The sequence below is a fragment of the Rhinatrema bivittatum genome, chromosome 3 (assembly GCF_901001135.1).
Source record: "Rhinatrema bivittatum chromosome 3, aRhiBiv1.1, whole genome shotgun sequence".
In the NCBI taxonomy this organism is placed as follows: Eukaryota; Metazoa; Chordata; class Amphibia; order Gymnophiona; family Rhinatrematidae; genus Rhinatrema; species Rhinatrema bivittatum.
The window spans coordinates 584,126,240-584,138,027 of record NC_042617.1 but is presented as its reverse complement, the minus strand read 5'-3'; the positions used below and the strand labels follow the sequence as shown (position 1 = coordinate 584,138,027).

The following is an 11,788-nucleotide window of genomic DNA, read 5'->3' as shown; positions in this document are numbered from 1 at the left end:
ATAAAATTAAATAAATAAATAAATAAATAAAATAAGTATACCCTGGAGGAAAGGAGGAGCAATATGATATGATACAGACTTTCAGATACTTGAAAGGTTTTAATGATCCAAAGATAACGACAAACCTTTTCCGTTGGAAAAAATTCAGCAGAACCAGGGGTCATGATTTGAAGCTCCAGGGAGGAAGACTCAGAACCAATTTCAGGAAGTATTTCTTCACGGAGAGGGTGATGGATGCCTGGAATGCCCTTCCGGAAGAAGTAGTGAAGACCAGAACTGTGAAGGACTTCAAAGGGGCGTGGGATAAACACTGTAGATCCATAAAGTCTAGAGGATGTGAATGACAAGAGGGTGGCTCGCGGGAATGATGGCTACTACCTGGAGATAATACCCTTATTCAATATACATTCACATGTTTAATGCGACTCCAACATTGCTCTAAGCTTGAACGGCAAGAGGAAATGTGGAAAAAAGGATTTGTATTCACAAAAAAGCGGGGAGTAGCTTGCTTGTTACGGCGGTTTCTACCCCAAACCAAATAAGCCTGATACTTTCAATGCATATCCAGCATAGCTCTCTGCTTCAACGGCAGGGGGAATGAAGAAAAGTGGATCTATATACAATCTTTGAGTTCTAAAAATTAATCTTATTTATATTTTCCTCTGCAACTGGACTACAATTTCTAAGTTCAAAATTCATTTTATCTTATTATTTATATTTGGCATGGTTAATATGTCACTATATCCAAGTTAAATATTTAAATTATACAGTTTATATTACATAATTTTATTAATTACAAGTAAAACTATTCTATATTATTTATTATCATTATGTTAAATTGTCATCCAGTTATAATGTTCCATATGTACCACTGTTCTATGTAAAGCCCCCTTATCTCTGTTGGGCAGTTTATCGTTATATGTAAACCGGAGTGATTTATAGTCTCTATAAGAACCTCGGTATATAAAAATTAAAAATAAATAAATAAATAAATATACAGACAACAACCAACACGGACTGAATTATATAGTCTGGGTAAACAAATAAGCATGGGTGTAGCTTGCTTGTTACGGCGGTTACTACCCCGAATCAATTAAGCCTGATACTTCACTTGAAATACATATGCAGCGCAGTTCACTGCTTCAACGGCAGGGGGGGTGAAGAAAAGTGGATTTATATTCAGACAACCAACAAGGACTGAATTGCACAGGCTGGGTAAACAAATAAGCGTGGGAGTAGCTTGCTTATTGCGGCGGTTACTACCCCTAACCAATTAAGCTAGATATTTCACTTAGATGCAGTTGCAACACTGCTCTCTACATTAAAGGCGGGGGTGGAAGGGAAATAGAACCAAAAGGTTATTAAGGGCCAAGAGTAACAGATAAGTATGAGAAAAAAACAAGTGCGAAAGCTTTCTGGGCAGACTGGATTGGCCATTTGGTCGTCTTCTGCCATCATTTCTATGTTTCTATGTTTAAAATCTTTTCTTTTTAACAACAAAACAAACAAATGGGACAGACTTCAGGCCACTACAGCTCAGAGGAGGGACAGGGACAGCAGACCTCCAGGGTGCAAGTAAACACATTTATATATATATATTTTCAGTCTATCTTAACATATGCTCTTCTTGACTACAGGACAGCTGGGAATTTCATCAGTCGGGATTTTGTTCCGCTACATTGGATATATTTAAGATCAAATCCTGCACCTATCTCTGTCTTACTCATCTGTGACAGGCCATTGGATCAAGGGGGAGACACAATGGATTATCATTGACTTGAAGTTAAGGGTAGGTACATGGCACTTGACCTCATATTCAGATTCTCTCTGCTCTGAATCAAATACTCTACAGCTTTTTGTAACCTTTTAATTTCTCTGTGATACATACTGCTGTATTCTAACACTCCAATTCTGGATTCACTTTCTAGAATCCTGTTGCTAATTCTCTAGCTTAATATTGATATTATCTACTTTTGCCACTAGTTCTCTTCAGATGCCTGTGAAAGCAGTGATTTGTGACAAGGCAGTTGCTGATACAGAGCCATCTTGTTTATTCACTTTTTAAGCATATAGTTCCTTAATGGATTTCCCAGTATTTTGCCTCCCAGTTTTCTGCATTCTCCTTAATCACTATCAGTCATTCCAGGTGCCTTCTTCCACAGCTTGATTCAATGTAAGGGAAGGATTTTCAGGGAGCTTGTCAAACACACTTCTCTGCTGTTTAATTTTTCCACCTATCATTTTATTTTAGTACAACATAAAAACACTGCTGCTCAACTAGTTGAGTATTTATTTTCACTTTTAAATCTAAGGTTACATTGAGAGCTAAGTATTTAGTGCCATAGAGGAAAAAATAAGCTTCCGTTTCAGAGCTTTAAAACACAATTATATCATGAACCAATACTATGCCAGTTGTGAGATTTAACAAAATAAAACTAACATGTTACCTATGTAATTGTTTTTTCATATTTGTGGAAACTGAAAAAAACTCTTTAAAAACAAGTTTGTTATAACCACGGTATATGTATGAGATCTGCAGTGAAATTATGTAATTGAAAACATGCAGATGTGATTCAAGAATTAAATGAAGTCATATTGCAAGTCCAAAGGCACTGACTATACAGTACATGGTCTTATTCTCCCATTTAACAGTGCAACTCCCTGCAAAACAGAAATGAGAAAGTTTACCATACTGGGGGAAAATGCTTCATTTATAGTAGATCAAAATTTATAAACTTAATGACACCATAAACAGCACAAGAGAAGGCCCTCAATCGCAGAATACACCTTTTTAAAATGTCTTATTTTTTTTCTATAATGAAATTGTGCCAATTATTTCATCAATTGTATTCATATACATCTGTCCACCTCCCTCTTTGGGTTGCCTTCATCTATTGACCACCTACTCTCCTCCAGCATTTGTCTGCTTCAGACTTAGATGCTTGGCTTTCTCTTCCTATCCAGTGATGATGCATCCATCCTTATCTTGGGCGACCAGAGTTGTCATGCTGATGACTTTTCTATGAGTTCCTTCTTTCGACTATACATAGTTAATTTATATAAGAAAAGCAGAGAGATGCTGTATAACCATAGCAAAAAAACTAAAAATGTTTCTACATGGAAGCAATATACAGACATCCAGAGGTAAAAGAGGAATTCAGACATAAGAAACATAAAGATTTTGAGAATGGCTGATGTAGAAGCCCAGACTGTAGTAACTATCAAGGGTGTACAGCGAATATGGTGGTGGATGCACAACATAACCTCCCAGTGTAGATGGTGGAGACAAGGACAGTATCTGAATTCAAGAAAGTATGGAACAAGCACAGGGCATCTCTGAAGGAGTCTTAGGGATTGTAGAGCTAGCAATTGTGTGGACGGGCAGACTAAATAGGCCATATGGCATTTTTCCGCTGTCATATGTCTATGTTTCTATGAAGGAACTGAATGAGACTAATAACATACCATCAGTGTTGTTGTCCCAGAAGCATGCATTTGCTTCATGCATCCCAGAGCCATTCTTTTGCATAATGACACAGGAAACTGTTAATGCAAAAAAGAAAGTTGTTAGCCTTATTAATTCAGTAACAAATTAGGCATGCACAGCCATAAAGCAAAGCTGCTTACATGGTGTTCTCTGAAAAACAGCAGATAATCAGTCATACAGATCTTCCCGCCTCCCATTTGGCATTGTAATCCCTCCAGTTAAAGCGGTTTCATAGAACTGAAAGGAGTTGCAAGGGTGCAGCAGTATAGAAATACCACATATTGAGATCCTTTGTGGGCTGTGCTCACCAGGAGACTGACTGTTCCAGTGTCCAGCTAAGGAAAAACTGTTTATTAATTTATAATTATTTTGGAGGGCTTCTGTGAATAATATATTGCTGTCTGTGCTTTCATTATAATCTCTCTCTCTTTCTAGATATTGACAGTGTGTATTAATTTGCCTTGGGTTTATTTAAGATTCAAGAAAAAAAACCCCTCTAGATTTAATTTGATTCACTAAATTTGATTTAATCTGCTTCACTAAAATCTCTCTCTTTATTTGAAATAGCTGTCACTAATAATCTCTGTCTAAATATTACTATTGGGGCATAAATTTGCTGAGGGTTCATTTAAAGCAAAAGACAAAAAATTCCATAAAGAGTCTTGTTGCAATTAGCTTGGGGGCTGCTGACTCATAGAGCCTAACCCTCATAGAGCCAGTAGGGGTCAATCAGATCCTTTGTGGGCTGGGCTCAGCCAGGAGACAGGAAGCACTAAAGCTTCTTGTGTCCAGCTAAGAAAAAAGTTTAACTTAGTAAGCCAATCTGGGGGAGGGTTTTTTCAAACTCAATAGCAGATACAGGGTCCTGAGAAAAATCTTGACCATGAGTTAACTGTTTAACTCCCTCCCTGCCCCTCTACCCACCCACCCACCCCTGGGGTTGGTTTTATGATATAGTCTGCCTGAATACATAATTGGCAACAATATAGGGTGGAAATTTGGTAATTCCTCAGGTGTTATCCATCAAATTTACCAAAATGAGGACTATCCAATGCAACTATTGTGGAGCCTTTATATTGAGGGAAATCATCTGGAAACTTAAGGCTTGCCCCATTTGTTCAGAAATCTCTTCCCTCAAAAAGGATCTGGCTAAAGCTGAATTAGCTACAATAAAGGAAGTTTCACCCACTTCACAGTATTCCAAAATTACTGCAAAAAAATAAACAAACAAAAAACTCTAGGAAAAAGAGGTTTAGAGTGGGTTCAGGTAGGATAAGTCCTGTGACCCACAGACACCCATTCTACACAATTGTGCAACCCACATGTCTCTCTCCCCCCCCCTCCCCCACTTACACAGGGAGACAAGGAACCCAAAAATCAACAGGATTACTGTGGGCTCTGGTAGAGTAAGACCGGTAATGCGGAAACACACGCTCTCTCAAGTGACACGAGTACAAAATGCTTTATCTGTTTCACATAAGGATAAAGCTCTGGTGAAAGTATCTGAAAAGAAAGAAGAAACCCAATGCATACAGAAATTCCAAAATACAATCAATAACCAAAGAAAAAAGCTCAGTCATCAGAGGCACTAATTTGGGAACTCTTCTAGAGGGAAACCCTACTGTTAAATGCCTTCCAGGATCATCGGCCAGCAGAAATGCCTTTCAGATAGTCAGAATGATCCAAGAAGAAAGCAAAGACTCAAAAGCTGATATCATCATCCATCTGGGAACCAACGACCTTGCTAGTAAAAGCATCCAAGCGGTACAGAGAGATTTCCAGTCTGTAGCGAAGCAGATTAGTCACATGGAGACAACCATTGCCTTTTCAGAAGTGTTACCTGTTCATGGAAAGGGGAAGGAGAGGCTAAGCCATATTGATAGCTTCAATGTATGGCTCAAATCCTGGTGTAAAGAAAAATGTTTTGGATATATTGGGGGCTGGGGCCGTGTATGGAACAGAAAAAAACTCTTTGTCAAAGATGGCTTACATCTGTCTATGGAGGGAAAAAGAATCCTAAGAGAGAAATTCAAATCCTATCTCATAAGGCATTTAAACTAGATGATGGGGGTGGCAGTACGACATTAGAATGTCACCCCCCAAATACAAATACAAATGCAATGAAAAAGGGCAAAGTAGATAACAAAAGTCAGCTAAATGCCCGACCCAGCCATTGTATATTCATTCGTGTTCATTCTCCAGTTTTTTCTGTCCTTTACTTCCTGGCTACCCTATCCCCCAAGTGCATTCCCCCTGTTATTTGTAACTGCGCCTCGGCCTTCTTGTTATATGCTTTTGTTAAGTTAACCCCTAAGTTTGATGTAAACCGGCCTGATATGAAGCTTGTCATGAAGTTCGGTATAGAAAAATGTTAATTAAATAAATAAATAAATAAATAAATAAATAAATAAATAAGTCACAAAGGGAGTCCAAGAAAAGCAGTAACCTGTACCAGAATAGCTGGAAAGCTATGAGCACAAATGTTCGTAGTTTGGGCAATAAAATCCCAGATCTGCAAGCCCTAATAGTGGAGGAAGACTTGGACATTGTTGCTGTCACAGAGATGTGGTTCATGGATTCACATGATTGGGATACGGCATACCAGGATAAAACTTACTAAGGAAGGACAGAGAGGTCAGAAAAGGGGGAGGAGTGGCTCTTTATGTCAAAAACAATATCCAAGCATCCGAGCTGCAAGGAGGATGGGGCAAAGAAGAAGCATTATGGGCCCTCCTAAAAAAGGATAATGGGGCATCCGTTTTTATTGGAGTGATTTACAGACCTCCAAATCAAATGGAAGAGCTTGATAGAGATCTGATTGAAGACATCCAAAAGATGGGGAAGAAGGGAGAAGTGGTGATTGTTGGAGATTTTAATCTGCCGGATGTAGACTGGAGAATCCCTTCTGCGGAATCTAACAATAGTAGAGAGATAGTGAATGCCCTGCAAGGGGCTCTGTTCAAACAAATGGTAATGGAGCCTAAGAGGGAGGGAGCTATACTCGATTTAGTGCTCACTAATGGGGATAATGTCTCTAATGTCCGTGTGGCGCCCACCTCAGCACCAGCGATCATCAAATGGTATGGTTTCATATCACTAATAGGATATGGAGAAGTTGCACGAAGACCCGGGTTTTGTGTTTCAAAATCATGGACTTTGTTGAAATGGCAAAGTACCTGGCGGAAGAACTAGAAGGCTGGGAGAAAATGAGAGATGTGGAACAACAGTTGGCCAAACTAAAAGGAGCAATTACTGAAGCGACTAATATATATGCTAGAAAAATAAAGAAAAGCAAGAAAAGAATGAGACCTATCTGGTTCACAAAGGAGGTGGCTGATAAAATAAGAGATAAAAGAACATCGTTAAGAAATATAAAGGATCCCAAAAGGAGGATCACAAGGAAGAATATCTGGTGGAACTGAGGGAGACGAAGAAAGTAATCAAGAAAGCGAAAAGTCAAGCAGAAGAAAGGATTGCCAAAGAGGTAAAGCAAGGTGACAAAACATTTTTCAGATACATCAGTGAAAGGAGAAAAGTCCAAAGTGGTATACTGAAATTGAAAGGTGAAAAGGATCAATAGGTGGAGACAGATGAAGAAATGGCAGAAATATTAAACGAATACTTCAGTTCGGTGTTCACTAAAGAAGACCCCGGAGAAAGACCGTCGCTAGTTAACAAGAAACTGGAGGGGAGTGGAATGGATGAAACTCCATTTATGGAAGAGAATGTATGGGAAGTATTAGGAAAACTGAAAGTGGACAAAGCCATGGGGCCTAATGAGGTTCATCCCAGGATACTGAGAGAGCTCAGAGATGTGCTGGCAGCTTCGCTGCGTGACCTGTTCAATAGATCCCTGGAAACGGGAGTGGTGCCGAGTGATTGGAGAAGAGTGACGGTGGTCCTGCTTCACAAGAGTGGGAGCAGAGAGGAGGCTGGAAACTACAGGCTGGTTAGCCTCACCTCGGTGGTGGGAAAAGTATTGGAGTCGCTGCTGAAGGAAAGAATAATGAACTATCTACAAGCAACAGAATTGATGGACAGAAGCAGCATGGTTTCACCAAGGGAAGGTCCTGTTAGACGAATCTGATCGACTTTTTTGATTGGGTGACTAAGGAATTGGATCGAGGAAGAGCACTCGATGTCATCTACTTGGATTTTAGCAAAGCTTTTGATATGGTCCTGCACAGGAGGCTTGTGAATAAAACGAGAAGCTTGGGAGTGAGTGCCAAGATGGTGGCCTGGATAGCAAACTGGTTGAAGGACAGAAGACAATGTGTGATGGTAAATGGAACTTACTCTAAAGAGAGAGCGGTGATGAGCGGAGTGCCGCAAGGGTCAATATTGGGACCGGTCCTGTTCAATATCTTTGTGAGTGACATCGCGGACGGGATAGAAGGTAAGGTTTGTCTATTTGCAGATGATACTCCGCTGCGTGACCTGTTCAATAGATCCCTGGAAACGGGAGTGGTGCTAAGTTGCACCCGACTCTCCACGCTCCTTGTCGATCACATATTTCAGCTGTTTTACTCCTACCCCCGAATGTTCACTGTTTGAGGCCTACTATAACATAGTTTATATTGCTTGTTGCCTTTCTGTTTGAGGCTCAATGTAATATAGTTTTTTCTAACTATATATTTACCGCTTGATGTTTTTACTGCTTTATGCATACTGTATTCCCCCTACCCTTGCGACACTTGTCGCCCTTGTCCTGTGCTGTCCTTTTTTCCTCCCCATTCTCTCTTCGTTCTTCTCTTCCTCGCTGCTCCACCTTACCCCTCCCCCTGTTTCATTGTATTTCTCCTCAGTTCTATGTAAACCTTTGTGATGTTTATTCGAATAACGGTATAAAAACCCAAATAAATAAATAAATAAATAAATAAATAAATCTGCAACAGAGTGGACATGCCGGAAGGAGTGGAGAGAATGAGATGGGATTTAAGGAAGCAGGAAGACTGGTCGAAGATATGGCAGCTGAGATTCAATGCCAAGAAGTGCAGAGTCAGGCATTTGGGGTGTGGAAATCCGAAAGAAATGTATTCGATGGGGGGTGAAGAGCTGATGTGCACGGAGCAGGAGAGAGACCTTGGGGTGACAGTGTCTAATGATCTGAAACTGGCAAAACAATGTGACAAGGCGATAGCTAAAGCCAGAAGAATGCTGGGCTGCCTACAGAGAGGAATATCGAGTAAGAAAAGGGAAGTGATTATTCCCTTGTACAGGTTCTTGGTGAGGCCTCACCTGGAGTACTGTGCTCAGTTCTGGAGACCGTATCTCCGAAGGGACAGAGACAGGATGGAGGTGGTCCAGAGAAGCACGACCAAAAAGGTGGATGGTCTTCATCGAATGACTAATGAGGAGAGATTGAAGAATCTAAATATGTATACCCTGGAGGAAAGGAGGAGCAGAGGTGATATGATACAGACTTTCAGATACTTGAAAGATTTTACTGATCCAAACTCAACAGCAAACCTTTTCCGTTGGAAACAAATCAGCAGAACCAGGGGTCACGATTTAAAATTCCAGGGAGGAAGACTCAGAACCAATGTCAGGAAGTATTTCTTCACGGAGAGGGTGGTGGATGCCTGGAACGTCCTTCCGGAGGAAGTGGTGAAGACTAAAACTGTGAAGGATTTCAAAGAAGCGTGGGATAAACACTGTGGATCCCTAAAGTCTAGAGGATCATAAAGCCTAGAGGTTGGGAATGAAGAGAAGAGGAATGGGGGTGGCTTGATGGAATGACGACTACAACCTGGTGATTAAACCCTTATTCAATAAACGTCACACGGTTAATGCGACTCCAATATTGCTCTATGCTTCAATGGCAAGAGGAAATGTGGAAAAGAGGATTTACATTCAGGCAACAATCAACAAGGCTGCACAGTCTGAGTAAACAAATAAGCGTGGGAGTAGCTTGCTTGTTGCAGCGGTTACTACCCTAAACCAAATAAGCCTGATACTTCACTTCAATGCATATCCAGCATTGATCTATGCTTCAGTGGCAGTGGGGAATGAAGATAAGAGGATTTACATTCAGACAACAACCAACAAGGACTGAATCGCACAGTCTGGGTAAATAAATAAGCGTGGGAGTAGCTTGCTTATTGCAGCGGTTACTACCCCAAACCAATTAAGCCAGATGCTTCACTTTGAATGCATATCCAGCATAGCTCACTGCTTCAACAGTAGGGAGGAATGAAGAAATAGGATTTACATTCAGACAACAACCAACATAAACTGACTTGCACAGTCTGGTTAAACAAATAAACATGGGAGTAGCTTGCTTGTTAAGGCGGTTACTACCCTAAACCAATCAAGCCTGATACTTCACCTTGAATGCATATCCAGCGTGGCTCTCTGCTTCAGCGGCAGGAGGGGAATGAGGAAAAGAGGATTTATATCCAGACAACATCTAACAAGGCACTGATCTGAGCAGTATGAATATACAAACATCAGGGTAACTTCTCGTTATGAAGGTTACTACCCTCAAACCAAAACCACCAATGTACTGGTATCTTATTAATATAGCACACTAACGCCAAATATACTTATGTAAGACCCTCTAATCACGAGCAGGCAATTATATGATCAACTCGTTTGTCATAGGGGTCTCTGTTACTTTAACAATCCTCCGTATATTTTGTTTTCTTAGTTTTTTAGTTTTTTTTAAAAAGTTGCCACGATAATTATAGGGAAAACATCCCAACTAAAGTCATATGGGTAATATTGAAACGGATACTTATCCACACTGAAAAGGTCCCAGATAACCCGGTTTGCACGGTTAAATGCGCCGTAAGAAGATGGATTGCTGAGCCACAAAGAAGATGGTTTTCTGAATCGGTTTCCAACACTCGGGTTATCTGGGACCTTTTCAGTGTGGATAAGTATCCGTTTCAATATTACCCATATGACTTTAGTTGGGATGTTTTCCCTATAATTATCGTGGCAACTTTTTAAAAAAACTAAAAAACTAAGAAAACAAAATATACGGAGGATTGTTAATTAAAGTAACAGAGACCCCTATGACAAACGAGTTGATCATATAATTGCCTGCTCGTGATTAGAGGGTCTTACATATATTTGGCGTTAGTGTGCTATATTAATAAGATACCAGTACATTGGTGGTTTTGGTTTGTTTACATTAGTGTGTACTGGAATACACTGGTTGGTGTGTGTGGGTTATTTGTGTGATTGATACGGTTACTACCCTCAAACATTAAGCCTTATACTTCACTTTGATGCAGCTCCAACACTGCTCTCTGCATCAATGGCGGGGATGGAAGGAAATTGGAATAAAAAAGTTACCAATAAGGACCCTGAACTCAGTGGTCGGGGTAACAGAAAGGTGTGGGAAAATAAGTGTGAGATCTTGCTGGGCAGACTGGATGGGCCTGTTGGTCTTCTTCTGCCGTCATTTCTATGTTTCTATGTTTGCTTAGCATAAACAAAGTTTTCTGTAGCTAGAAGGATGAATTAGCCATTACTTGTGCGTGATGTCATCCAGAGGCACCAGATGGACTAATCTCTTCTAGCTAGTAGAACTTTGGGCTCTAATGAGCAGGTGGGTGAACTCCCCCGCAGGCGTTGCCTTGTGAGCCTCCTCAAGTCAGTACCAGAACTACATCTAGCTAGCTAGTTCACTCTCCAGGAAGGTAGGTGGATATTCCATGGCTAATTCATTCTGCTATTTATGGAAAACACTGTTTATGGTAAGCAAAGTTGCTTTTTCCATCAATAAGCAGGCTGAATTAGACATTATGGGGTAGATTTTCAAACCGCGCGAATTGGCGTACTTTTGCTGGCGCATCAGGCGCCAGCAAAAGTACGCGGGATTTTAGTAGATACGCGCGGCTACGCGCATATCCGCTAAAATCCTGGATCGGCGCGCGCAAGCCTATCGATTCCGTATAGCCGGCGCGCGCCGAGCCGCGCAGCCTACCCCCGTTCCCTCCGAGACCACTCCGAAATCAGAGCGGCCTCGGAGGGAACTTTCTTTTGCCCTCCCCTCACCTTCCCCTCCCTTCCCCTACCTAACTCACCCGCCCGGCCCTGTCTAAACCCCCCCCTTACCTTTGTCGGGGGATTTACGCCTCCCGGAGGGAGACGTAAATCCCCGCACGCCGGGACGCGACCTGGAGGCGGGTACGGAGGGCGCGGCCACGCCTCCGGACCGCCCCGGGCCGTAACCACACCCCCGAGCCCGCCCCCAAAACGCTGCCGACATGCCCCCAAAACGCCGCGCCGACCGGGCCCACCCCCCGACACGCCCCCCTCAGAAAACCCCGGGACTTACGCGAGTCCCGG

At 41.5% G+C, this 11,788-nt stretch overlaps 1 protein-coding gene across 1 annotated transcript in view; it reads right to left on the bottom strand.

Moving 5' to 3' along the window:
- Positions 1 to 2,273: 2,273 nt before the first annotated feature.
- Positions 2,274 to 11,788, bottom strand: part of LOC115088407 (dynein light chain Tctex-type 1-like) — a 51,385-nt gene continuing 41,870 nt past the window's right edge. Inside the window, exons 4-5 of the mRNA XM_029596643.1 lie at positions 3,466 to 3,543; positions 2,274 to 2,661 (exon numbers count right to left, since the gene is read on the bottom strand). Of these exons, the coding sequence (XP_029452503.1) occupies positions 2,591 to 2,661; positions 3,466 to 3,543 (149 nt within the window). The 3' untranslated portion in view covers positions 2,274 to 2,590. The remainder of the gene's footprint in view (positions 2,662 to 3,465; positions 3,544 to 11,788) is intronic.